Genomic DNA, 27,845 nt, shown 5'->3' on the forward strand with positions numbered 1-27,845 from the left:
TCACCTAGAATTGAAAAGGAACAAATGCAAGCAAGCAGTACTTTTATCTTCACCTCCATCTGAGTATTTGCAAGGACAGAACACAGAACAGCAGCTGGCTGCAAACAGCCTCATGGCCAAGGGTACGTGTGGGTGCTGGAGGAATTCAGCTCCACATCACGGAGTACTTTGAACTCAGAGAACAGCCCCATGCTCCAGGAGCGTGCACACAGCTATAGGATTCTTCCAGCAGGGAGATACGTGAGGTCAGGATTCTCAGAAGTGTTTACAAAGTGCTTAACTTCCCCCTGCCGAAAAGAGGATCCTTGCAGCTCAGCACCTCATTTTACCCCCCAGCCCCAGATCTCCCCTGCACAGACCCACTCTCAGCACGTTGTGACCTCAACCAACTTACCCCATGTCCCTCAGGCAAAGGAGTGAGGGTTAAGGTTTTCTCAGGGCTGTGTTTTATGTCAGGCCATGGCGTTACCTACAAATCCCGCCGTGCTCCTCGCTTCCAAGAACTGCTGAGCACTTTATGCTTAAATGCAACCCATAATCCCCAGAGCAGCAGCACAGGAGCTCCTGTAACCCCAACAGTGATGCTCTGAGCCTGAGCCTGTGAACATCCAGCCAGCCATCAAGGCCCAAATCCATGCATGTCAATACCCAGCCATCTTCCCCAGGTCACAGCACTAGAGGAGACCTCAGCAGAATGGGAAGGAAATAATAGCAACCCCAGGGATGTTCTACAGGAGGATGAGAATGGGTTTGGCTCACAAATATATGAAGGAAAGAAGCAGAAAAGTGTCCTGTGTGCCTTGATGGTCCTTTCCTGATTGCATCCCCATCCGCAACCCGTGCTCTTATGTTGCAGGGGTTGGCCATATGGGAAATATCTTGGGGAAAAAAAAATAAATCATAGCATCACAGAATAATAGAATGGCCTGAGTTGAAAAGGAGCACAATGATCATCTCATTTCAACCCCCTGCTATGTGCAGGGCCACCGACCACCAGACCAGGCTGCCCAAAATGGACCAGTGCTTTGGGAATGCCAAAGAGCTCGGGGCGTAAGTGAAGAGACGGATATGTTCCTATCACAGCCCAACTCCCAGCAGCAATTTTATGTTGGAAGTACTTTCAGGCTCATGGCAGCCCTGGTAACAAGATGTGTTGATAACCAAAATATAGATACGTATGCACACGGATGATAGAGGCACTGAATGGCTTGAGTTGGAAGGGATCCCTAGAGGCCATCTGGTCCCACGTAAGTGTGGTATATCCACAGAAGTGTGGGTTTAGAAGTAACAATAGTAGGTAGTAACAGAGCAGGGAATAATCTTGTCTTCACGTCCATAGTGGATGGGGAAACAGCAATGGGTGTGATCACTGCCAGGAATCTGGTTTGGAACAGACTGGCTGGAAAGGCTGTGGCCTCTTCATCACAGAAGGTCTTTAACAGCGTTTGAACATCCTATCTGCCAGGTGACGCATGGCATGGCTGTACCTGAACTTCCCTTCTAAATAAAGGGAACGGCCCTTCTGACCTCCTAACACCCTTCCCAGCCCCATTTCTCTCTGTTGGCAGTCCTGGGAATGGTAATATCATCTCCATTCTCACCTCCACCGCTCTAAGAGGATTTCCCGCAGGATGTGCCTTAGCTAATAGGCTTCAACAGATCTTTTGTGGGGCCAGCTTTAGCACGACCTGCTACGAAGTGATCAATACCCCTTCCTCCTTACTGACACCAACGCCCAACATTTTCCCCATCGCCGGGTTTTGTTGCTTCTCTTGCTCTTTGCTCTGATCAATACATGAGAAACTGAAGGAGTAAGAGTTTTCTTGACCAAAATAAACCCTTCAGTGAAGATCTGTGTTTTATTTGTGGATTGAAGTCCTGAATGAAGGCTCTCGGTGCAGGAGGTGAAGGCACCTGACTTTGAGGACTTGCTGCTGTCTCTGTTTCTCCAGCTCTTGCCCCACGGTTTGGGTCTGTCTCAGGGTTTCCAAAGACGTGCCCTGGGCTCTGGCACTCAGTGCTGCAGGGAACTGGCCGCTGCCCAGAGCGCTTTTCTTCCCGCACTGACAAGCTGCAGATGGGCCCCGCTGACTTATGTGCTGCTTCTCCAACACACGCAGAGCATTTCCAGCCTCAGCTCCACCTCCACAAATCTCCTCCCAGCCACAGGTTAAAAACGCGGAGTAGTTTTCTTTGTCAGCTCTGTGCTTAGCAGTGCTGAGACAGACCTGGGCTGAGATGTCCTGGTGGCTGCACTCTTCCTTGTTTTATTGCTGTCCCACCTTTCCTGCTGCTGCCTTGGCCATGCCCAGCCCTGGAGTTTGGCAATGCAGACCCATCAGTGTGGTGGGTCAGGGCAGCACTGACCTCTGCCCTGCACGGACGCTCTGAGCTAGATGTGAAATCCATCTCGTCTCGGTCCTTGTCTGGCAGATGTGGATATCCCAGACACAAGGAGCTCTGATACAACAGGATTGCAAGTTTTTACAAGGGAGCTGAAGCCAACTACTCTGGCCGATTAAAAAAGAACAAGAGGGGAAATAGAATCAGAGAATCAGAGAATCAGCAAGGTTGGAAAGACCTACAAGATCATCCAGTCCAACCATCCGCCTAACAGAGATTAGCAGAGATGGCCACCACAAGAGGAGATGAGGCTGTAGAGATTATGAAGCAATAGGGCTAACATAGAGAGGCCTATTGCTTTATCCTTGTAAATGTATGTTAAATCCAGACATCATGTCTTTATTTTTCAATTTGTATTTTTTTATTTCTATTTTGCTTGCTATGTTCTGATTAGAACACAGCTATTTGCTTAAAATAACCAGTGATTTCAACTTGTTGACTTGGTCCTTTCTAGACTGATTACTCTTCTTTCTTCCTCTTCCTATCTACCTATAGTTCTTCAGCCCAGTATTTGGGTCAGCCCCAAAGCAGTGTGAATCAATGGTTTATGAAACTGAAATTATCCTCCCCTCCCCTCCTCTCCATAGCCCACCCCAACCCACCTCACTCCACCTCACTCCACTCCACTCCACTCCACTCCACTCCACTCCACTCCACTCCACTCCACTCCACTCCACTCCATCCCATCCCATCCCATCCCATCCCATCCCATCCCATCCCATCCCATCCCATCCCATCTACTTTCCCATCCCATCCCATCCCATCCCATCCCATCCCATCCCATCCCATCCCATCTACTTTCCCATCCCATCCCATCCCATCTCCATTCCCATCCCATCCCATCCCATCCCATCCCATCCATCCCATCCCATCCCATCCATCCCATCCCATCCCATCCCATCCCATCCCATCTACTTTCTTAGACACTCCGGTATCACAGGATGAGACAAAGAGCCATTTAGAGGCTGCAGAGACAGTAGAGAAAATCAATACTGACCTAATCAAGTTGAGACCTCCATCTTGCAAATGCCTATTTTAAGAGCAGTGAGTACCACTCTTTTTCCGAATTTCCTGGCCTGATCGTGCAACCCTGGGGTGCACAGAGATCATTTGCAGAAATGTTATTGCTGCAGTGAATGGGTCTCCCTGGGTAAGTAAAGGATTGCAGGACTGGGTCTGTCTGGTGCCTGCTGCCCACATGCAGCCATGGAATGGCTCCGCAGGGACACACAGGGGTTGTGAAATCAGGCTGGTGCCTTTTCCTTGCGGACTTCGTTATCTCTGACTAGTTCTGTTTTTGGCTGTGATGCAGCCTCTGCTCTTAATGCTGTGAGGGACTGAAGTCAGCCCTTCAGACTGTAGATCTGTCCCACGCCACGTGCCCTGGAATTGCAGGACTATCAGGATGTGCTTCTGATAGCACATGATTTGCAAGCTATCCAACACCACAGGAAGGCTCGGGTTGTTGTTTAGATGGGCGGAGCTAGGAGCAGTCAAAAAACAGCATCCTGCAGGATGTCTGCCAACCCCTTCTGCCATACAACTTGCAGAGTGCCACAGGGACTGCATTAGTGCGGCTCAGCTGACTTCCCAAAGGAAAGAGACGCACTTCTGTTCCAAGATCCTTCTCCATTCATCAGAAGGTGGAATTTTCAACCGTGCAACACTCATTTGTTTGAGGAAAAAAGCCACAAAGGTGCCCTGACCCCGGGTGTCCCCAGCGATGGGGCACCACCATCTCACAAGGCAGATTTGGTCACCGCTGTGCAGTTTCCATCCCCTCTCCTGGAGACAAACCCCTGGATGTGGATATGGAAATGGTCCTAACATCAAGGGATCTCTTAACATCTCTGCAGGGCTGGAATCCTAAGGGAGGAGAGCAGTAGGATGAGGTGAAAGGAGGGTTTGCCCAGCTTTCTTCTGTGCACATGTGTGGGTGCACCTGTCTGACGGTCCCAAAGGGTTTGATGGTAGGAGGCAAAATGCTTCGGGGATGGAAAGCACCATAAACGGGCAAACCCCAAGGGATGGCTCTTGGCCGTGTCATGTAAGTCACGGTCATAGGGCCAATCTCTCCTCTTCAGTAATTCATTTTTTCTCATTATCTTGGGATGACGGATCCCATGAAGGATTCGAGGATGGAGCTGTCATGGTCAGAGCAATGATGAGCCCTGCGGAGCTGGCAAGGAGGTCAGTGTGGGGCAGGCAGCCTTGGCTAATAGCATTACAGGGACAAGCCCTGGGGACAGAGGGAATAAGAAGCTTTCATCAGGGATTCTCCTGTGTTGAATCACACGGTGGAGGCAGGAAGGCGAGGAGGAGCACTGCTGCCCTCAGTGTGGAGATCCCCCATCTTTCAGCAATGGGAAACGCTATTTTACCCCACTGTATTTATAACCAGATTGCCATGCCTGCCCCATCCCTGGAGGTGTTCAAGGCCAGGTTGGATGGGGCCCTGGGCAGCCTGGGCTGCTGTGAAATGTGGAGGTTGGTGGCCCTGCCTGCAGTGAGGGTTGGAGCTCCGTGATCCTTGAGGTCCCTTCCAACCCAAGCCATTCTATGGTTCTGTAATTCTGTGATGCCTAATGCCTCCACGTCCTTCTTAATAGAAGCAGCAAACATAATTGCAAAAAGCACCAATCCTCCCTATTTCTCGTGTGCCTGATGTGGTTCTGAAAGCAGCCTCCCAGGTGCAGTGCATTACAAGCAGAGCTGGCTTGCTGTCTATCTCTAATTCTCCAGTGCTCATTCAGCACAGGACCAAAGTTCTTTAGCCTTACAGTTAATTTTTAGGTGCTCTAATTTTAGACTGTATCTAGGCAGCCAGACCCTGAGCTGCTGCCAGCATCCAAACTCTGGCTTTGCTCAGTGACTTGCATGAATCCTCCTGTCTTGCGGGGAGAAGCGAGGGTGCGGTGAGTATTTTATCATTTTCCATACCCTTTTTTTTTAATGCCCCCTGGCACAAAGCTCACTGTGATGATCTCTTGCAGCCTGGGCCAAATTTTCTTCCCCTTATGAAAAGAGGCGGGCGTGCAGCTTCAGGGGAGAAGCTCTCATTTCTTTGCCTCTTTCCTGGGATCGTGGATGAAAGCAACCAGGAATGAGCACGCACACGCCCAAGGTGCCCACATTACCTTCAGAAATCGCTCTGGAGAAAAGGTGTTGCAAAGCTCTGCTGCGCAAACATCCCCTTCCCAGGCAAATTCTTTGAGGGACAAAACTGATAAATACCTGTGAGATAACAGCTCCGTGTGACACCAGGGTGTGGGGGGAGGGCGTAAAGCACAACTCCATGCGAAAACCAAACCTTTGGGCCGGGACCTGGGGAAGTCTCATGCTGCTTAGGTGGATTCTGCTCCAGGTGCAAAGGTCAGCGTGCGCAATGAGCGCGGCGGTGCTGAGACGTGTGTGTGAGCTCTCCTGGGAGGAGGTGCTGCTCTGTGCTCACTCAGCTTTTTCCAGCTCCGGACCTGGTGCTGATGCCTTTGAACCCTGGTAAAATCTGGGACTGCTGAACTCTGCAGATGGACTTCGCCAGAGCCACTGGATGCGGCCGCTCTGTCACGCTCTGCTTACGGAGCGAACCACCCACGGCTGTTTGTGCTGTTGGTGCAGGGAGGGGTGGGATGTGCAGTTTGCTGACGATGGGTCAGAAGAGCCCTGGATGTCGCATAACGGAAATGTGGGTGGTTTCTGCCCGTATGAAAAGAGCTATCAAGGATGGAGCATTAGGAAGGAGCAGCCCAGGCTCTGAAGATCATAACACACACCTCAAAAGTACGCCCAGCATTGGTAATCCGGGCACTGCACCCAGGGTGACAAATTGTTTTCCAACACAGATTAACAAACAGGTTCTGCAGGATCACACCGCAAGCCACAGCGAGGAAGAAAGAGAGACCACGGGGAGCTTTGTAGCTGATGAATTTAAGGCTAAGGGATGAGGGATAAGTATGGGATTCCTACAACCACCTAAATCTGCAGTACCGCATCCAAAAGGATATGGGATGGTATATGGGAATGGTTCCACAGCTGTGCCTCAGTTTACATCTCCATACACAGCTGTGCCTCAGTTTACATCTCCATACACAGCTTTCACATCTCCATACTGAGGTCTCACACAGCTTCTGCATCTTATCTGAAGCTCTGTAGAAGCAGGTGACGTGTGTGGATTTGGGATCACACCTCCTGTCCCCAGCCCAGCTGTCACCCTTGGCTCAAAGTTCACATGAATCACTTGGGCAATGTATGAGCCAACATCACACCTCCATATCTATCACCTGGACTGTGAACTGCTGCCACTGAGGCAGAAGAAAGGATGGAGGCAAAGATGAACCCTCTCACCTGGAGGCTCAGGTTATGCTCTGGGCTGATATGAGAAGCTTCTGGACTCCCATGCCCACATTTAGCAGCAGAGGAAGAGGATACGAGGCCTGGAAGGGAGAGCCTTAGGGTTAGGGTCTGGAAGGCAGAGCCTTGCTCTGCAGAGTGAGCTCAGCCCAAGCCCCGTGCATAGCAGGTGGAAAAACAATCACAGTGAGACTCAGAAGGGGTCTTCCTGCTGCTTTGTTAGCTTGGAAAGTTGACAAAGTCAATGCCTAGGTGACTTGGGTTCAAAACTCCTCGTTAAATCTCAGCTCTTATCAGCTGGTTCATCGCTCATTATAAGATTTCCATTGGCACAGCTGCCCAGGGGCTGGGGGATCACCATCCCTGGGGGTGCTCAGTGCTGTGGGGATGTGGTACTGAGGGATGTGGGCAGTGGGAATGGTGGGTGGGCTGGGGGGGCATCTGAGAGGTCTTTTCCAACCTTAATCCCACAACATCCTTGTTATGAAACATAATGACTCTATGATCCTACTTAGGGACAGGGTTTAGAGGGATGGTGGGGATGGGTTGGGGTTGGGGCTGGGGATCTTAGAGATCTTCTTTGCCAACTTTAATGGTTCCGTGATTTGGCTGCACGTGTAGTGTGTGTACAAAGAAGTCCTGCTCAACACCGTTTCCATGCAGACACTTCTCACACACCACTCCCTCACTCCTGCAACAAGACCTGGGGAAGCCCCTTATTCCCAACCCAGATTCATCACACTATAGACATCAGAAAAAATACAGGCCAGGTGGGACATGGTCATGGTGCCTGAGCTATGGTGGTGGTTGCAGGAGAGAAGCTGAGGAAAAAGGTCTTTTTCAGATGCTGTGATTGAAGCCTGTGAAGGGGAAACAGAGGCAGATCAATGGGGAAACTCTGGCAGCTATAAACTCTCCATATTTAACCACAAAACCATAGAACACCCCGAGTTGGAAGGGACCCACAGGGTTCACTGAGCCCAACCCTGACCCCACGCAGCACCCCCAGACCCCAACCCCATGGCAGAGCAGTGTCCCAATGCCCCGTGAGCTCCAGCAGCTCAGGGCTGTGCCCACCACCCTGGGGAGTAATAAATAAGAAAATAGAAATAAGAGCATCTGGAAAGAGAGGATTTAAAAATCCCAAAACAGAGGGAAATGACTCTATGTTTCAAGCTAGAGGAGGAAAATTACTAAGACAGAGAAGCTCAACTTGAGCACGTGCCAAACGCAGGCAGTGTCATACATACACCCAAACCTGTGGCCTTTGGGTGAAGACTGAACTCTGAACCTCACTAGGCTTTGAAAATAGGACATTTTTCTGCTCCATAAGCATATAGGAACAACACTACAGCTCTGTGCAGCAGCGGCTGTCCAAGCACTGGAGCACACTGCACACCTTGCATGTAAGCCCACAAATGGAAGTGGGGAGAGAAAAACAACTCGCAGCCTCAAAACCTTTCCGTAGGCGTAACCTAAACCAACGTGCATTAAAAAACGTGACTGCAGAAGAGTGCATTGCTGCTTTGCTGAGAGGTGCTGCTGAGCAGAAGCAGGAATAAAGGAATCCAAAGGCACTGTGATTTGTTGCTGCATGCCCAGAGCTGCGAGCGGCCTCCTGTCCGTGTTTTGCAGGTGCAGGAGAAGTGGGATCTTTGAAAGGATGTTATTGTTGAAGAGTAATCTTGCCAGACGTGCGGGTTAATGACAGACAGGGCCGTATGCCTGCTGTGCCAAGGGAGGAATGTAAGCACCGAGCAAAACAAACCAGGGGCATTTGCAAAAACAACCTTTGAACGAGCGCCGCGGTGCGCGTCCTCCTGGTGGGAAAACTTATCCTGGTGGGGAACGGAGCCAAGGTGCTTCTCACCATTCAGAACGGCTTTCTGATTTTCCCCGGAGCTGAAGGGGAGAGGAAAAGAAGTCACAGGGTTCATAGGGGTGAAATGAGAGCCTGGTGGCAGCCGCCATCCCAGAGCTCAGCTGTGTCCTCGCGGATCCACGCTCGACTTCTCCTTCCTGCCAAGGACGGTGTGTTGCAATGCGCACATGAAGGCACGCACGGGGCTGCTGCCCAACCTGGTGGTAGTGCTGGTGTTCCTGTGAATCCTGCTGGAGCACCGAGGGTTTTGTTATTGCCCTTCATTGTGGTATATTTGTGAGCTTTTCCTTTGTCTTGGCCCCATACGGTGGATACAGAGCAATGCAACTATTGGGATCCAGAATATGCACACCCCAACTGTGCAGCACGGTGGGTTCCATCCAGAGAACATCGCAGATTACCCCTAACCTTCAGCACAGACAGTGGTCTGGGCACACTAACACCAAACCAATACTTACCCACATGCTGTCACCACCTTGCAGCCTGATTTCTGCCTGTCTTAGTGGAGGGTTGTTAGCTAGGGCAGGATGGTTGGGTTGCAGTTGGACCTGGTGACCTTTAGGGTCTTTTCCAACCTGAGTGATTCTGTGATTCTTTATCTTGGTTATGATAAGAGAAGTAGCGTGGCCTTGCTTTGCTTGTGGGGGTCTCTAAGCCAACAGAAGACACAGACATGCAGCAGGTCGTTCCCCTTTTGCTCAGCAGTAGTTCAGTCGTAATGATTTCTATCCTATGCTCTCCTCTGGAGCTCTTATCCAAGAGCTGTTGGGTAAGACCCTTTCCTCAGGCAGGCTCTCGTAATTTTCCATTTTTATACGGATTTCAACAGGCTGTTCCAACTTTTGGAAGGCATCCCTCGGCCCAATGGGACTCCTGGTGCCAGTTCGGCTCCGAAAGAGGGGACTGAAAAAAGAAATACAAAACTCTTTCACTTCTCACTTTGCAATTTGAGCTCTCCCCTGGCTGAAAAAGCAATGTTTTGCAAAACACTGGTGGACTTGTTTCTTTGGGACAGCAGGAGTGGCTGTTACAGCAGCAATATTGCAAACTGCTGCCTTGGCAAGGCACGGCCCCATTCCCACCCCAAAAGCCAGGCCGAAGTTGAAGTGCTTCTTGAGGTGTGGTGGTTCTTACCGCTAAATGCTCACTGTTTTCAACTGGGTTTTCCTTGTAGGACTTCCAAGCATTTCTCTGATAGAGATTCTTTTTATTTCGTCCAAATTACAGATGAGATGGGACTGAGGCAGGTCATCAGCCTGTTCCTTCTCCCCCTTTAACAACAGGGCCGGATGTGACCCTATTGTAAATACTGGGTTCATATCTGGGAGCTGGGACAGACCCACCTGTCCCCATCTGTAGAGATGTGTAGAAATGCCTTGGGGAGCTCAGCTGAGCAAAGCTAAATGACAGCTGGATGGTTATGGATTTATAGTGCCATAATCACAGAAAGATAGGATGGTCTGGCTTGAAAAGGACCACAGTGATCATCTCGTTTCAACCCCCTGCTATGTGCAGGGTCACCAACCACCAGACCAGGCTGCCCAGGATGCTCTGAAACTCTCAGTGAGGAGAAAAAAATGAGGACGAAGGCGGTGCTCGTTATGGGCATCCACAGTTATGGGGCAGTGCTGGTGGTATGTGCATGGCTGGGCTGGATGATCTCAGAGCTCTTTTCCAATCTGTGATCCTATGAGGTTTTGTGGGTGGTTCAGGTAAACCTGAGGTCTGACTCCCACTGAACAAAGCCAGGAAGGCAATCACATTCCTAGGATTTTCTCCTTTGTGCTAATTTAATACTGCTTCCAGGGAGCCAGAGCTCCCCAGTCCTTCTGGGGCACCGAACACCAGCACAGAGCCACAGAGTGGGGCGAGGAGGAGAGCACGACATCCCACCCAGCGCTTTGCTAATAGGGATTTGCCCCTCACCCTGCAAACCTCGGCCGTGGGTTACAGCACGGCCAGGACCCAGAGCCCCCGTTGGGGCGGAGGGACCGGGAGTGCCGCTCCGCCTCTCCCCGCCTTCCTCCTCCTCCTCTTCCTCCTCCTCCTGGGCTATATAGGGACGCTCTCTCGCCGCCCGCCCCACACACCCACAGCACCGGGGCCGTACAGCCGCGTTCCCCCCCACCCCCACCCCCGTACCCCCATCCCTGCATCCCGAGGGCTTGGCCGAGCCGGACCCCGCATCCCCTCCGCCATGAAAACCATCATCGCCGCGTACTCGGGGGTGCTGCGAGGTACGGGGGCGGCGGGCCGGGGGATGCTGAGCCGGGGGAAGGAACGGGGCGGCCCCGGGGCGGGGGGGGGGGGGGAGGGGTCGGCTGGGGTCTGAAGTGTGCGCCCACATCTTCGTGCAATGGGGACAGGATGGGGAAAGGCGAGGTGCGGCTCCGGGGTTTTGCCGCAGCTCCCTGCGCAGGTTTCGCTTCTCGGAGAGCTGGGGGAGCTCCCCTGCTGCAGGCGGCTTTGGCGGATCGGGGTGGCAAACGTGGGCGTGTGGCGTTGGCTTAAAAACGAGCCTTTTCTCCCTTGTTTTTGGTCCTTTTTTTTCCCCCCCTTCTGGAGGTAAGGGAGCGTTATCGACATGCAGGCAGAATTCAGCTTGCGGCTGCGGGTTTGGCTCAGCGATGCTGGATTCCCCACCCTTACAGCAACAGGTTAAACATTGAAGGGGGAAAAAAAAAATAGAGAGAAAAACGTGTGGCTGTTTCTTACTGCTTTACAGCGGGGGGAGTGGAAGGCTCCGTGTGATTCTAAACCGAGGTCTGCGTTGCAAAGTGCAGCTGAGCGTTCGCTCCTGCAGCGCTGCGCGTTGGCAAAGGGACTTCCTGGGAGAGCAGAGCAAGTTGGGTGACCGCGGTGACACCGAGCAGCCAGCGAGTGCTTCCTGCTGCGGGGCGGGTGGGGATGCTGGGGAGCTCAGAGGACGTGAATAGGAAGTAGAGCCTGCAGCTCAGGGCGTCTCGCAGGAGTGCTGAGAAGTATTTGCGTGATGGAGACGTGTGGCCAGGCTCTGCTGCTGTGGCAGATGTGTCAGGACTTGCAAACAGAGCGCAGTGCACACGCAGAGCACTGACACCGTGCATTGGGAAGGGCCTTCAGCAGTGGCTGAGTCTGTGCTGCCGAAGGCTTCCTGCCCCCAGAGAGCAGGCTGGTAGTTCCTCCTGGGCTGGAAAGATGGGGAATGGCTTGGCTTGTTGATTAAAGGACTCATTAGCAGAGCTCAGAGGTGCTGAACCTGGTGAGTTAACCCCTGTGCTCTTGCTTTTGCCCACATCCATGTCTAAATCTCCGCTATGGATGTGTGCCCATGGATCTGGGGCTGACAGATCTGCCTTCCCAGCAGCTCACAGCTGATCCCACAGATCTCCCTGTGTTCCTCTCCTGTCCTTAAGGCAACTTGGATGCGACGTGCAGAGGCCGAATGGGTCACTTGAATTAAGAGCACGCGAGCTGTTAAACTGCGAGTTAACTGTGAGCCAAGGGCTGAGAATAAATCATTCAGGAGACCTATAAAATATGTAGGGCTGACCCCAGACCTCAGCGGCCGCCCTGCTGTGTTAGCCATGGATCTAGGACACGTGCATAATTCAAAATGGAGTGTGGGTTAGGGACAGTGATTGGCCTCATCTCTAGATAATCCCGCTTAGTGGCGGAAAGCTCTTTACTCTCCTTGGGCCAGTTTTGCTCTGGGGCAGCTCATGGGGGTCCTGCAACGATTTGGGGTGGATTTACCCATTTTTGTGTGCTGCACATGGCTGGAGATGGGAGGTGTGCGGCTGTCATGCAGCTCTATGGCCTGTCCCAGGCAATACAGCGCGGGGCTGCTTTGAACACCTGTTGAGTGTGAGCAGCAGGCTCCTGCCAAAGCTGGTCTGGGGATTTCAGTTGGCATCCTGCAGCTTAAAGATGGGCCGAGGCAAAGGGGTGCAGTGCTCCATGCATGGCAGCTCCGGCGCTGCTTGGTTGTGTCCCTGCTCTTAGCCACAGGGGTTCAGTCGCTGTGCTCTGACAACAAAACAACCAGAACAACACAATAAAAGCCTGGGTGATGGCATCTCCCTGCCTACCCATCCCTGTGTGTGTATGCAGAGGAACTGTGGGGATGTGGGGGAGACCCGAGTGCAGCCTTCCAGTATTTAAGAGGGGATTGTAAACAGGAGGGGAATCCACTTCTTACAGAGCAGAGAGTGATAGGACCAGGGAGAATGGTTTTAAGCTCAAGGAGGGAAGGTTTAGGTTGGATGTCAGGAGGAAGTTCTGTACAGAGAGTGGGGAGGTGCTGGAACAGCTGCCCAGAGAGGCTGTGGATCCCCGTCCATCCCTGGAGGTGTTCAAGGCCAGGTTGGATGGGGCCCTGGGCAGCCTGGGCTGCTGTGAGATGTGGAGGTTGGTGGCCCTGCCTGTGGTGGGGGGTTGGAGCTTCGTGATCCTTGAGGTCCCTTCTAAGCCATTCTATGTGCCACTGAGGGACATGGGCAGTGGGATGATAGGGTGGGGTGGGTTGGGGATCTTGGAGAGCTTTTCCAAGCTGAATGATTCAATGAGGGATTGTTGTCTTATCTTGACCTGACCCACTTTGGCCATAAGCTGCTGAGGTGCTGCCTTGCTTCTCTGGCACTGCAGCAGGGAGGATGCTGGCATAAAAGCATTAAAGGTTGTCCTTCTTTGTAGTTTCCTTCCTTATCCTATTTCATCTCAGAGAAGTACCTTTGCTCCTCTGCTTTGGCTGATCTGTGGCTAAGAGCTTCAGTTGAGATTGAACTTTAGCAATATGGAACCACAGTGTAGAGTACTTTGGGGTGGGGAAGACAGTTCTGCTCAGCTGTACCTCGGAGTTGGTCCTACCATGTAGCTGGGGTCGGGCAGACCTCACTTCTGATATGGAGGGGCACCTTGTGCTCTGGAGGGGCTCAGTTTTCATGGTATCATTTAGGTTGAAAAAGACCTTTAAGGTCCAACTGTTGACCCAACCAACTGTTGACCCAATTGTTGACCCAACCAACTGTTGACCCAACATCACCATGCCCACCAACCAGCGCCGCATCTTCCACCTAAATAAGCATCTGTTCTCATCTAAGGAAGCTGTGTGGTGAAGTGTAGTCCTTGGCAGAGAGTTGATGTGTTAATGTGTTAATTGTCTTGTGAATGCATGAGATAAAGCCTGGCTTTAGCAAGCTTCCAGCTTGTAACTATTTGTAACATTTGTACTTCCTCATGGCTCATTCGTTTGGCTGCTGTTACTGTGCTGTAGACAGAGCTTTCTGGTGCCCGAGCATGATGTCCTGTTTATTTCTTCTCCTGGAGCCTTTGGGTCTGCCTCCCTGCCTAGATAAACCACAGTAAAGCCAGATGAACCTGAAACAAACCGTGCTGGAAGGACACCAGCTGTGACCCTGTTGCAGTTGGGTGTTGAACAACCCAAAGGATCTGAGCTACTCAGACCCTTCAGCAGCTCCAGGAGCTCCTTGGTGGCATCATCAGAGCCACGTATGGCTTCGTGTCCCATCAGCCCTCCATGGAATCGTGGAATCGTTAAGGTTGGAGAACACTCCACGATCCCCAGCCCACCCCACCATGCCCACTGGCCATGTCCTCAGTGCCACATCTCCACAGTTACTGAACACCCCCAGGGATGGTGACCCCACCACCTCCCTGGGAAGCTGTGCCACTGCATCACTGCTCTTAGGGAGAAGAAATGTCCCTAATATCCAACTTGATAGCTACGAAATGAGTTGGGAGGCTCAGGATCTCACATAAGGGCAGGGAAATTGTCGGAATCTCTACGCACAGGAGTGGGTTGCTATGGGTGTGACCCCAAGCAGCCAGGCTATTCAGTTCTGGAACCGGTTGCCATAAGGACACTGGAAAACACTCTGGGATGAACAGGGTGGCCAGCATGTAGACAGCTGTCAGCAGCAGAAAATGGGGGGGGACGTGTTTCTGCAGGATTAAACATCTTCCTTTGGGGAAAGCCTGATGCAAAGGCTGGGGTGTACGGAGTCTGTCTGCCTCATCCTTCATCATGGGTAAGTCTGACAGGCCTTTTAAAACTGGCCATAGGGCTGAAGCTATTCAGGGGCATCCAGAGGAGAGCTGCAGGGATGGGGAAGGGTCTGGAGGGCGAAAGGTGTGAGGAGTAGCTCAGGTCCCTTGGGTTGTTCAGCCCAGAGCAGAGGAGGTGGAGGGGGGGATCATGGTGGCCCTGCAGCCCCTCGTGGCCCATGGGTTGGTGCTCCATAGGATGGCTGAGGTTATACAGCTTAGCTGATCTGGACCTGGAGGGCTGGGTTCCTCCACCCATGGATGTTTCAGCAGGTGCACGAGGTGGGGCTTTGCTCCTGTCACGGGTCACAGGCCATCTCTGAAACTTTGGACTTATGCTGGGGACGCAGCAGTGTCCCTGACCACCTGACCACATCCCTACTGCTGGAAGCGTGCTGGAAGCTGGCATCTAGGAGGTCCATCCACATGGACTGTTCTAAATGACCCTTCTGAGACCACCTCTTTTGCAGCTCCAGGAGCACACTGCCCCTGGCTGTTGCCCCTCCACAGCCCCTCCTGCCCGGTGACTCACTAGGAGACTTGGAGATTTGTGACCCAATGTGGATTGCTGCAGGATTTGAGCTTTCCTGCTTAGGTACTGTGCTGTTTGAAGAGCTGCAGCAGTGGCTGCACCCATTCAGCATAATAGCTGCTTAGCAGCACAGCATCCCTTCTAATAACAGGCTGATCCTTAAGAAGGGAGGGAAGTATGTCAGCACACCTCCTAATTTGCTCCCAAACCGACAGCTTGGTTTGCATTCCAGCCAGCAATTATAATGCTTACAGATAGTAAAAGTAATGATGAGATGTGAAGGAAAACCTCCGTGCAAGTGCTGCTTTCTGGAGGTGTTTGAGCACATATTTAGCACTCAGCAGGTGGCTCCTCATGGAAACCACATTTTTGGGTTCTGTTTATTGACTGGAAGTGCCTTTCACCTACTCCTCCTCCATGCTATAGAAAAACCACCATCGTTTCCCTTGCTGGCTCTCACGGTGAGCCCAGGCTGCCCCGGTGTTGGTGTGCAGTGCAGAGCTGGAACACAGCACTGTGCAATGGCTGGGTGAGCAGAGGCTCAGAGCACAGCCCGCTGTGTGCCTGCCTGTGGTCTGCAGGGGCTGATCTCCATCTCACTGGGCTGTCCCAGTGTCTGGAGGTGCCTGTGGCCGTGGGTTGGTACCCAGGCAGGGTTGGAACTCGCTGACCTTTGAGCCCATTCCAGCAGTATGCGATGTGATTTCCTTTTGGCTTTGTCCATAGGTACGGGGTCGAGCATTCTTTCCGCTCTGCAGGACTTGTTCTGGCTGTCTAAATCCAAAGTAGAGAAACAGCTGCAGATCATCTCTGTGCTGCAATGGGTCCTCACGTTCCTCGTCATGGGTAAGCAGTGCCCTCTGGCCCGGAGCAAAGCTTCTTAGCTTTTCAGTTTTTGGACAGTGTTAGTGCATAAGAAGTGAATTCTATGTAGGCACTGGTATGGGATCTGCACTGCAGCTCGTAATGCAAGCAGGAATGCTCTCTGCAGACCACAGCCTGACATCACCTTGTTTTCTCCTTCCACACGCCCAGGTATTGCTTGCACTTTAATCCTCATGTACATCCTGTGCACAGATTGCTGGGCGATCGCTGCTCTGTATTTAGCCTGGCTGGTGTTCGACTGGAATACACCAAAGAAAGGTAAATAATACCCACATGACCCCTGATATCTTTGTCTTCCTGTTAGGGCAAAGCAGCCCTTCTTGTGATGGGTGCCTTCCCTTCTTGGTGGGACTCAGCTGGGTCTCCTCCTGAAAGCACTGTTCTGTACAATGCCCCCAGCTTCATTGGTGCTGACGGTAATGCAGTGACAATATTCAGTTATGTCATTGCTGGTTTGTTGCAATGGATTTAGAGTTTGCAGTGAGATTTAGGGTCTAACTGTGTATTGGAAATCTCTACACTGAGATTCAGTAGCTTGCTGTCCTTTTGCACGGCCCAGGTGACAGCATGGCAGCTTGGATGGAGCTTTGCCATGGGGGCTGTACTGCTGCAAATGATAGAATGATAGAATGGCTAAGGAGCACAGTGCTCATCAGTTCCAACCCCCCCTGCTGTGTGCAGGTCACCAACCAGCAGCCCAGGCTGCCCAGAGCCACATCCAGCCTGGCCTTGAATGCCTGCAGGGATGGGGCATCCACAGCCTCCTTGGGCAACTGGTTCCAATGGCTCTGATAACGTGGCTTTTCCTTTTCAGGTGGAAGAAGATCCCAGTGGGTGAGAAATTGGGCTATATGGAGGTACTTCAGGGATTATTTTCCAATAAGAGTGAGTAACAGCTGAATTCTGTGCTATGGGACTTATGCTTTAGATTTAGTTGTAATATCTGCTGTGGAGATGACTTTGGGCACACAGTTCTATCTGTGACATTGACCTACAAGCAGGACGTTGCAGTAGAGCAGCTTGTAGCAGCTGTGCTTGTGAAATCAGACATGGATAATTGTGGTAGTATGATTTGCAGGGGTTCTTCTGATGGTTTCATCACCAGACTCCTTGAGGCAGCCTTGCTTGTAGCAGGCTCCCTGTCTGAAGTGCAGCAGTCCTGCTTTGTGCCTGGCACCGTCTCTGCTCCCTGCTCGTAAATCTCCCTCAGTTCTGCTCTGTTTTCCAGTTATTCCAGTTTGACAGCCACATAACGGGGATGGATAGCTGGGAATGCCATGCACCAGCAGTGCTGCTCGTGGGGAGCGTTGGCGTTAGCTCTGACATCCCTCTGCTGTGTGGCTATGGGCACCCAGCAGTGGGAACTGCTTCTGTTCTCTGCTTGTGTTGCTCCTCCCCCGATGTCTCAGGTGTGCTGGAGAGGGGCTGCATTTCCCAAAGGACCTGGGAGTGAGAAGAGGGCAAATGGAGCCAGGAAGGAGCTCGGTGCTCTTTGGAAAGGCATGCAGGTGGAAGGACAGTTACATAAGGCTGCTGGCAAGCGCTCGTTCAGGCTGAGCAAAAGGGAGGCACCGTGGCATGGCTTGTGAATGAACCTCCCAGCTCCCATAGTGCCACCTCAAGAGGCAGAGGATGCAGTTTTGTGGGAAGCCAAAGCAGCACAGGCTGGATTCCTCCTTCCCAAAGCCACCTGAACACCTAGGTGAAGGAATGCGCTGCTGGTGAGCAAACCTCTGCTACTGCTGATGGGTAATTCTTGGTGACTTAGGTGTATATGGAAAATATTTGGACTGCACAGGCTACCAGTGGTGGTAGGTCTTGTAGTCATGGAGAAAAGAGCATGCTGTAATGGAGGAGAAAGGTTTTAAATGCACTGCAGCAAGCCCTGCCTTCTTGCTATAGCTGAAGGTTAAAGAGAGCTGTTCTGTCCCAGGGATTTGATTCAAAGGGGCCACTGTAATGATGCATCTCCTCAACAGAGCACACAGCTGGGTTGGTGAAGCGTGTTTAGAAATGAGATGGGGCAGACAGATAAGCTGGACTTCTGCTGTGAGATAAATGCTTGCTTGCTCACACGGCTGCAATTCTTTTGTGGCTGTGGGGGTAGAGTTGTGCAAGGTTCACAGAACCCCACAGAAAGTATTATGCAGAGGGCAGAACTGGAGGGGTGAGAGCTGTGGGGTTGCTCTTGCATCCACTGTGGGGAAACAGCACGCTTGCTGTTGTGGGGCTGGGAGGTGCTGGAGGTGCAGTTATGGGACTACTCCTACAGGATGAAGCGTCCCTATAATCTGTTGTAGGGAGTGGTACCAACCACCTGAGCAGCTTGGGTTCATGAAGGGCACAGGAGTTCCTTGGGTAATGCATTTATCCCTCTTTCATTAGGAGAGAGGCCAATCCAGAGGCAAATGTGGTGCATCCCGTCCTCACTGGCTGTGGGGAAAAGCCAAGCTGTGCTCCTGCCAGGCTGCTGGGAGAACCATAGAATCATAGAATGGTTTGGGTTGGAAGGGACCTCAAGGATCACGAAGCTCCAACCCCCCACCACAGGCAGGGCCACCAACCTCCACATCTCACAGCAGCCCAGGCTGCCCAGGGCCCCATCCAACCTGGCCTTGAACACCTCCAGGGATGGACGGGGATCCACAGCCTCTCTGGGCAGCTGTTCCAGCACCTCACCACTCTCTTGGACATGCTGCAGCTAACCATTCCATCCTTTTGCAAGCTAATAAGCAGATCCCGACAGAGCAGCTCTGATTTTCTGCTCTCTGCATGCTTCAGTGATCTCTGCTCAGAGCACAGCCCAGCCTCTCCCCTTCGTTCTGCTCTTTGCTCCTGGTGTCTCTGCCAGCTCTTTCTCCACACTTGCACGTGTCGTTTACCTTTCCTGTTCCCACAACTGGCACTGCCATTCTTTGAGTGTATTTGGCACTCCAGTATTTAACAGTAGGGTGTTCTTTCTTAATTGTGCTGCTTTACTGCTTCAGCGGGCAGGTTTAGATCTGTTTAAGGAAATGTGCCTGTGTTAGCAATGGGGCAGGTGGAGGGACCTTTGCTCTTGGTGAGATGTGCTCCATCCCAGGCTGGGATGGGTGTGTTAGCACAGCAGGGTGAAGGTTCAGCTTCAGTCCCAGCTGAGTGGGATGCAGCAGGGATGCACTGCCTTTGTTTTGCCATGGGAGCATTGAGGCTATGGGGAACTGAGTGGGACTGGAGAAGGCTTTGAGCAGAAAAATCCCTTCTCCAAAGAGAGGTCAGGCGTTGGCACAGGCTGCCTGGGTGGCTTAGGGGTCACCATCTCTGGAGGTGTTCCAAAGCTGTGGGGATGTGGCACTGAGGGATGCGAGCAGCAGCATGGTGGGGTGGGCTGGGGTTGGACTGGATGATCTTAGCGGTCTTTTCATGATTCCATTCTCAGCATAGCTTGCAGATGCTGCACAGCCATATACAGTTGGTGCCTGGTGGTGCTGGGCAGCTCTGGATTCCATGGGCAGGAGGAAGATGCATTCTCTTGTGGGTTGGCTGTAAGACAGACTCCCCAACCCACCTGGCAAGGGGCAGCCTGTGGAGGGCAGTGGCAATCCTGCATGGGGCAAATTGCTGAGGAAAAGCATATCTGAACAGCAGATATTTCCCTTCTCCTTATCACAGATGAGCTGGCTCCCTGCGTGCCTCCTGTCCTGTGCCAGCCCCACTGGGGTACCCTTGCCAGGAGGAGTGTAACCCTATAACTGTTGGAGGGAGTTGGGCTGCTGGGCCATGGCCCGGCTGGGTGCACGCAGGGTATGGCAGTGAAGGGCTCTGCGTGGGGACCACGTGTCCTTCACGTGGCTGAGGGGCTGGAGCTGAGTGCTGCCCTGGGATGGCAGCAGCAGCACAGCGTGGTGGGGTGGGAGCCAACAGCAGCTTGATAGAGCTCAGCTTGTGCTCCAGGGGGACAAGTGCAACCCTCTGCTGCAGGCAGCTTCCTCTTGAAGCCACGGAGTTTGGTGCAGGCAGAGGATGGGCTGTCCTCCTCAGAGCCCCCACCTGCCTCTAAGAAGAGCTTTGGAGAAGAGGAGGCTCTGCATTCACTGGAACAGGTTGCCCAAGGAGGCTGTGGATGCCCCATCACTGCAGGCATTCAAGGCCAGGCTGGATGTGGCTCTGGGCAGCCTGGGCTGCTGGTTGGTGACCTGCACACAGCAGGGGGTTGGAAGTGGGTGAGCACTGTGCTCCTTTGCAACCCAGGCCACTCTATCATTCTGTGATTGGTCCAACCACAGCCATGTGTCTGGCTGCTGGATCCCGAGTCTCTCCTACCAGCAAGAACTGAGGATGGAGGGAGTGACCCCCACTTACTGCATCACTGCTTTCTTTCCGTCTGACAAGTCTTGGAGCCCTACCTAGTCAAGCCTAATCTGCTAATTAGGCAAAAACGGATAAAGGATGGATTGGTGTGACATAGAGCATGGGGCTCTATGGAGCTGCTGCAGAACCACAAGCACCCCAAGTGACCTCTGAGCTCAGGGGAGGTGTGGTGGGGTGCAGTCAGTTTGTTCAGCCCACCGCCATGTCACAGAAGCTCCTGGCTTGCAAAGGAGCACAGTGCTCACCCAGCTCCAACCCCCTGCTGTGTGCAGGTCACCAACCAGCAGCCCAGGCTGCCCAGAGCCACATCCAGCCTGGCCTTGAATGCCTGCAGGGATGGGGCATCCACAGCCTCCTTGGGCAACCTGTTCCACTGCCTCACCACCCTCTGCATGAAAAACTTCCTCCTCACATCCAACCCAAACCTCCCCTGGCTCACTTTAAAACCATTCCCTCTTGTCCTATCATGCCATGCTGCAGCTGTGGTCTAAAATAGACCTGCAGGGCAGCAGGAGGAAGGAATCCAATTTCTGGGCACTGGACCAGCATGTTGCAATTGGATTTCAGCTCTGTGATTCAACAGCACGGATTTGGCTGCTGCCAAAGGGCTTCTTGGATAGGACAGTGGTGTGACGTCTTGGAAAGCTGAGCCTTTTCCAGTGGGAGTTGACATGGGGGGACCTTTGCATGCCCCTCTGGGGGCTGCAGTGCAGCTGGTCGGTTCGTGGTGCTGGAGATGCAGCTGAATCATGTGGGTGCTGCCCCAGCCTGAGAGCTGCAGTTGGCAAAAATGGTCCCAAACGCAACCTAATAAAAATGAAAGTGATCCCTACTCCTGTATTAAGAGAGGAAAAGGGGTTAGCAACTTGTTTCTATGGGCTTTAGGGTGCAGGGTGATGCAGCAGTGCTGCTGCACCCTACAGCCTCAGGAAGATGCTCTGATGCATGCGATGTTGATGCTACTTACACTGCAAAACAAACTCCAGATCTACTGGCATTAGTGAGACCAGGGCATGGACACTTCGGGGTGCCCGTGGTGTCCAGGCAGATGAGTGGTTAGGGGATGTTTGCAACCCCAGAGCAGTGTGCTCTGCTGCTGGAGCACATCGTGCAGCAATCAGCACTGCTGGGGATGGTGGAGGTGCCCCATGAGCTCAGCACAGCATCTCCTGAACGCCTGCAATGCTGAGCCACCCTACCAGCATTCCTCCTTCCTGGAGGATGCCCAGCAGGCAGATGGAACAGTGACTTTTTTCAGCTGTTAAACAAACTTGCTCGTGCTATGGGAGTGGATCTTTCATTTCATAGCGGGGTGTGAGCTGCTATGGAGCCAAGGGCTCAGGAGGAGGCGTAGCTGCGGTTACAGCACTGCGAGGAACTGGGTTGGTTTGGGCTGCAGGCCTGCAGCAACACCTTTGGGAGGAGTGGAGAACAAAGGGCGCAGGCTGCTGCAGGCTGCCTCTGTCCCTGCACGGCTGTCTGTCCTCCTGGTGACTGAGATCTGTCTGCTTATTCATGAAATCTGAGTTGCATCCCTCAGTGTAACCCAAAATCCAGAGCAGCCTATTGTGCTGTTCTTGGGGAAGGGAGACAAAAGCAGCAGGGCTGTACCATGGACTTGTTGATTGCTGTTTCTTGTAAAACCACGTCAAGTCTGCCTTCATGCAGGCTCACTCTTCCCTTCCCAGCTGGTGAAAACCCACAACCTGCTGACCACCAGGAATTACATCTTCGGTTACCATCCGCATGGCATCATGGGCTTGGGAGCCTTTTGCAACTTCAGCACAGAAGCCACGGGAGTCAGCCAGAAATTCCCTGGGATCCGGCCCTACCTGGCAACCCTGGCTGGGAACTTCAGGATGCCCATCCTGAGGGACTACTTAATGTCTGGGGGTGAGTGCAAGAGCTCTGTGCTTCCCCTGCCCATGGCTCAGCCTCTGAGGGGTCTGCCCCTCCTTCAGGGCAGATTTCCCTGCAGGTGGTGGGGGTTGGATCTGGATGGCCATTCAGCTGGGGCTGCTGCTGCTCTGCATTCATCCGTAGCTCTGAGACACTGTGGTCCAAAGGCATATTAAAGATATCTGGTACTTGGAGTTGCAGATGTGAAAAGCTAGTCATCCCAGTCAGCGGTGGGAGGTCCTGGCAGGTGAAGGTAAAACTGTCTGAAGTGTCATAGATTCCCTTTTTGGGGAATCAGGGGTCACAGGTCCGTGGCAGCGATATGGAATCACAGAACTGTAGGGAAGGGACCTCCAGAGATCATCAAGTCCAATGCTCCAAATCCAACTCCCTAATCTTTGAAACATGAGTATAATAGAATCACAGAATCACAGAATGGCCAGGATTGGAAGGGACCTCAAGGATCACGAAGCTCCAACCCCCCACCACAGGCAGGGCCACCAACCTCCACATCTCACAGCAGCCCAGGCTGCCCAGGGCCCCATCCAACCTGGCCTTGAACACCTCCAGGGATGGACGGGGATCCACAGCCTCTCTGGGCAGCTGTTCCAGCACCTCCCCACTCTCTGAGTAAAGAACTTCCCCCTCACATCCAACCTCAGTCTGCCCTCCCTCAACTTCAAACCATTTCCCCTCCTCCTGCTGTTATCTCCCCTTTCCAAGAGCTGACTCCCCTCCTGTCTGCAGGCTCCCTTTAGGTCCTGCAGGCTGCACTGAGGTCACCCTGCAGCTTCTCTTCTCCAGGCTGAACAAGCCCAGCTCCCTCAGCCTGTCAGTAGTGGTACAACATGGTCTACTTGTGCATCTCATAACATGAGGTGGCACATGGTTAGGTTTTATGCCTATGATGGATGCTCTCTTCATCCAATCACAGTTTCACATCCTTGCCAGAATTCCCAGTCTGGGGGTATTGCATGGCTTCAGCTGTTCAGAAGAGCCCTGGCCCTGGAAGTCTTCCTACAGATGGGTCACAGGGCTGCGGCAGCCATCTGTAATCATGGAATTGCAGGGGTTAGAAAGGACGTCCAGAGATCATTGAATCCAACCCCCAGACTTGCTGAATGAACAGGCCTGGTGTTTTTTATGATTTGCACTGTGTCAGTGATGAAGGGCTCATAGGCTGTGGCTGGGCAGAGGAAATAATGTCAGTTTCCTGCAGGAAAGGCTTCTTTATGGCCTGAACATCCCTTTCAGAGTAAGGATGCTCAAGAGTTACAAAGAGAGAGGGGAGTAAGGCTTGAAAGGCTGTGAACTGAACAGTGAAGTCATCTGTTTGTTGCTCCTGGAGCAGTTAATACATAATCCATACCACTTGCCACCAATAACTGTCCTGTAAAACAAGTATCTCAATGCAGCCTTCTAGCCAAGTCTTAGCTCATAATTAGGTTTCTGAAGGGCATTACTTGACTTTACCCATCCTGTACTGTGTTATGGCCTGATTTTTTGGGCACTGTGTGGATCCAGGAGTTGGACTCAGTGATTCTTATGGGTCCCTTCCAACCTGGGATACCCTACGATTCCATACCGGATCTGGAGGGTATCATTGATAGATGATAGACTTCAGTGCCACATGGGAGAGGATGGATCCACCTCAGGAAGGTTTCTCAGTTCTTCATATCACCAAAGCATCCTCACAGAATGGCTTATTTCACCTCTTGCTCTGCTGAGAAACTGGTTGGGTTCAGCCTTGTAGCCATCAAAATAATGCAGCTTGTTTGCTTCCACCCCAAGGCTAAGTCAGCTGCTACAGCTTCTTGAGAGCTGGTGGTGATGCAATTTGTTCAAGACGAAATCAGACTACCAGCATAGTCACAGAACAGGGAACCTCTCAATGCACCGGCCCTTCTCCATGACCACGGGGACGTTGGGATTGCAGCTCAACTTGCAATCAAGGCCAGAGGTGTTACTGGTGCCCCGGAGCCATCCAGGTGTGGTTTGGCTGCAGCATGACCTTCATCTCTCCCTGACTGTTGCAGGTATATGTCCCGTGAACCGTGACAGCATAGACTACATCTTGTCCAAGAATGGCAGCGGCAATGCCATCATCATCGTGGTGGGAGGAGCAGCAGAGTCCCTCAATTGCACCCCTGGGAAGAACTCGGTGACGCTGAGGAACAGGAAGGGATTTGTGAAACTGGCACTGCGGCACGGGTAAGAGATGGCACGGAGGATAGAGCAGCACTGTCAGTGCATGGAAGGGGCTGCCATCCCCTGCTGTGCTGCATGAATGTGTGCCCAAAGCCTCAGGCGCATCGCCCTGTCCTGTCTGCCTGCTCTGAGCACGGGCAGGGATAAGAAGCTGCCTGGGATAGAATCACAGAACCATAGAACGGCCTGGGTTGCAAAGGAGCACAGTGCTCACCCAGTTCCAACCCCCTGCTGTGTGCAGGTCGCCAACCAGCAGCCCAGGCTGCCCAGAGCCACATCCAGCCTGGCCTTGGATGCCTGCAGGGATGGGGCATCCACAGCCTCCTTGGGCAACCTGTTCCACTGCCTCACCACCCTCTGCATGAAAAACTTCCTCCTCATATCCAACCCAAACCTCCCCTGGCTCAGTTTAAAGCCATATAGCATCCAGTAACGTATGCAAGTGTGCAGCCTGGAAAGTGCACAGTGGTTGTGGGGCTGTAATATGGGCTGCAGCTCGGGGCACATGGGGTATAACACCTCTTCATCCTTCTAGTGCCGACTTGGTTCCTGTTTACTCTTTTGGGGAGAACGAAGTGTACAAGCAGGTGATCTTTGAGGAGGGCTCCTGGGGAAGATGGGTTCAGAAGAAGTTTCAGAAGCACATTGGCTTTGCTCCATGCATCTTCCATGGCCGCGGGCTCTTCTCCTCGAACACGTGGGGATTGCTGCCATACTCCAAGCCCATCACCACTGTCGGTAAGGTCTTTGGATAAATATACTGTGTGCTTCTCTCGGTACCAGCATAAGGGAATCTGTGCTATATCCTCGCTCTGGCTTGGTCTTGGGGTCTTGATGATACAAGTCCATTTTTCCTGCTATATGAAGCCAAGAGTGAGCTAACATAGCTTCCAGAGTCTGCAAGACCTCTGGCATATTCTGCTCCCAGCAGCTTTACCAAATAGCTTGTTTTGGATGAAACTGTGGCTGTTCCCTCCCCTGGTTTTGGACAGCCCGTATCAGAAGCAGCCTGCCCAACTGTGCTCCTGGGACCAGCAGTGTGATGTGATCTAATAACTGAGTCTTAAAGCTGACCCTAGAATTTGCCTTTGAGTCTTCCAGGCCAAAGCCATGACGCTTGTAGGGGTAAAAAGTTGTTTCTTTCCCTCTGCCTGCAGGGGAGTGTATGAGGACTGCAGCTTTGGTTCTCAGAATCATAGAATCATAGAATCACAGAATGGCTTGGATTGAAAAGGACCACAATGATCATCTATTTCCAATTCCCTGCTATATGCAGGGTTGCCAACCAGCAGCCCAGGCTGCCGAGAGCCACATCCAGCCTGGCCTTGAGCGCATCCAAGGTCTTGGTCCTGAGAATTGTGGAGGGCTGTACTGCTGGGCCCAGCATAGCAAGCTGTGCTATGGCAGCTGAGCTGTCAGCTGTGCTGAGCTGACGCTGGTAGTGCAAGAGGACAGATCTCTATGAAAGCACCCATCCTAACACGTGGATCTCTCCTTTTTCCTTTTTCCATCAGTGGGTGAGCCCATCACCATTCCAAAGATCGACAACCCATCTCAGAAGGAAGTGGACTTCTACCACAGCGTGTACGTGGACTCCCTGATCAAGCTCTTTGACAAGTACAAAGGCAGGTTTGGATTGCCAGAGACTGAAGTCTTGGAAGTCAACTGAAGGGTCCGGCTCAGCAGCACCTCCTTCCCTCAGAAGCATCTTCTCCGGGAGTCCAAACCGTCATCGCGTTTTTGGAAGTGTGTGTGGGTGTACGTGTCCTTCTAAAGGAAATGTTTAAAGTATTGCTAGACCACGTGTGAAAACTGATCTAAAAAAGAAAAGCTTTCCTTTGGATCAGTCCCATGACAAACCTCTTTCTATCCAAAAGAGCACAACTCCCCATTGCTGTGAGGATTTGGACGGGGGAAACGATTGCCTTTGTCACCTGCTATATCATGCTGTTGGATGGCCAGAGGTGGATTAGAAGCGTTCCTGCATCTGCTGTGTGAGCTGTTCTGGGGGGAGAGCAGCATCCATCTGGTTTCCAACCAACGAGCAGAGCAGTGCTTGGATTGTGAGCAGTATTATCGGTGTGTTGCACGACAGCTGTGCTGAGATGTGCTCACACCGCACAGGAGTTTTTCTGCTTCGGAAAAGCTCCTCTGAAAGCACCATAGCCAGAACCCCAGGGGAGAGGTGCAGGAATGCCACGGATGTCAGAGCCCAGTGGGTCCGCACTGTGTGGGATGCTGCGGTGGCTGGCATTTCACCACTTGTGTTCAGAATGTCACTTTAGGAGCAGGTCTGTCCCGAGTGCTGCTTGCATAGTGCTGTGCTGCAGGAGGAATGGGACTCCTCCGTAGCCACAGAGCTCCAGGGGCAGTGGGGTGGTGCAATGGTGTGGCCCAGTGCTGCAGACCCGTGGGAAGCCAGCCGGGGTAAATGCCGTGGGGCTGCTGGTTGGGCATCTGGGGAAAGCTAGGAGTAACTTCTGCCCAAAGATGGCTTTTAACTCTTCTGTCCAGTGAATGTAAAGGAGTAGCCTTCTCACGCATAGGATCTGCAGTGAGTGGATTTTAAAGTGTTTCTCTGATGTTTACATGGATGCTAACGCTGCTTGTAGTGAGATTCCTTCGGAGTACAGCATGTTTATGTGTAAAGCTGAAACATTGCACTACTTGCATGTCTGCCTTCTCCACGCTGCAGCTGTGTTGCAAGCTCTCAAATGTGCCTTTCTTCCACGCGAGCAGACGGTACTTCACATTCCTGGAATCTGTCGCATCTGATAGACTTATCTGACAGAGGACCCGTTTTTTGGTTGTTTTTTTTTTTTTTGTACAGATTTCTAGAAATAAACTTGGGCAAAACCAATGGGCTGCTTCGGTGTCGTGGCGGTGTATGGGTAGGTTGGTGTTAACAGCAATTGCTGATGTCATTGCAGCCAATGGCTCCGGTGCTGCACCCCTGGCTCAGGGCTGAGGAGATCCCCCCCAGACCTCCCTCAACCCCCCGCCGTCCTCCCCAGGAGGTGCAAAGCAACCCAGAAACAGCACGCGTGGCTGTAAAGTTCATGTGTTATTTTAGTAACAGGCGAGGGCTGAACCCGCTGTCTGTGGGCTGGGGGTGACCCCTGAGCTGTAGAAGTGCTCTGTCACTGCTGGCCGACCGTCACAGCTCACAATGGGGACAGCCAGACATACGCATTGCCCTTCTCAGCCTGTGGGCTTTGCAAGCACTCTGGTTGGCGAGATAAGCCCGGCTGCTCAGCAGCCCTTTTCCTCACCCCTATTAAAATCCATTTG

General features: G+C 52.4%; 1 protein-coding gene and 1 long non-coding RNA gene across 3 annotated transcripts; one reads left to right on the forward strand and one right to left on the reverse strand.

The window, feature by feature from the left end:
* Positions 1 to 7,870: 7,870 nt before the first annotated feature.
* Positions 7,871 to 11,515, reverse strand: LOC146545858 (uncharacterized). Its single transcript, XR_014881210.1, has 2 exons — positions 11,351 to 11,515; positions 7,871 to 9,538 (listed from the first exon to the last, which is right to left on the reverse strand). It is a non-coding gene; the product is annotated as an uncharacterized LOC146545858 (long non-coding RNA).
* Positions 10,719 to 27,414, forward strand: DGAT2 (diacylglycerol O-acyltransferase 2). 2 transcript variants are annotated; one of them, XM_085216662.1, is made up of 8 exons: positions 10,719 to 10,872; positions 15,939 to 16,058; positions 16,248 to 16,355; positions 16,912 to 16,982; positions 22,136 to 22,340; positions 24,383 to 24,557; positions 25,090 to 25,292; positions 26,069 to 27,414. In XM_085216662.1, the coding sequence occupies exons 1-8, from the start codon at positions 10,833 to 10,835 to the stop codon at positions 26,221 to 26,223; spliced, it is 1,077 nt and encodes a 358-aa protein (XP_085072788.1). In that variant the 5' UTR covers positions 10,719 to 10,832; the 3' UTR covers positions 26,224 to 27,414. The 2 variants fall into 2 exon arrangements, with proteins under 2 accessions (XP_085072788.1, XP_010704571.2); XM_010706269.4 differs by lacking the exon at positions 10,719 to 10,872 and adding an exon at positions 14,403 to 14,664.
* Positions 27,415 to 27,845: the final 431 nt, after the last annotated feature.

The sequence above is a fragment of the Meleagris gallopavo genome, chromosome 1 (assembly GCF_905368555.1).
Source record: "Meleagris gallopavo chromosome 1, MGAL_WU_HG_1.1, whole genome shotgun sequence".
NCBI classification, from domain to species: domain Eukaryota; kingdom Metazoa; phylum Chordata; class Aves; order Galliformes; family Phasianidae; genus Meleagris; species Meleagris gallopavo.

Excerpts from the sequence above, each read along its gene's own strand:
- DGAT2 (XM_085216662.1), top strand. The coding sequence starts at position 10,833 with ATGAAAACCATCATCGCCGCGTACTCGGGGGTGCTGCGAG. Across the intron at positions 16,983-22,135 it reads GGGATTATTTTCCAATAAGA|CTGGTGAAAACCCACAACCT; the intron begins GTGAGTAACAGC and ends TTCCCTTCCCAG. Across the intron at positions 22,341-24,382 it reads GGACTACTTAATGTCTGGGG|GTATATGTCCCGTGAACCGT; the intron begins GTGAGTGCAAGA and ends TGACTGTTGCAG.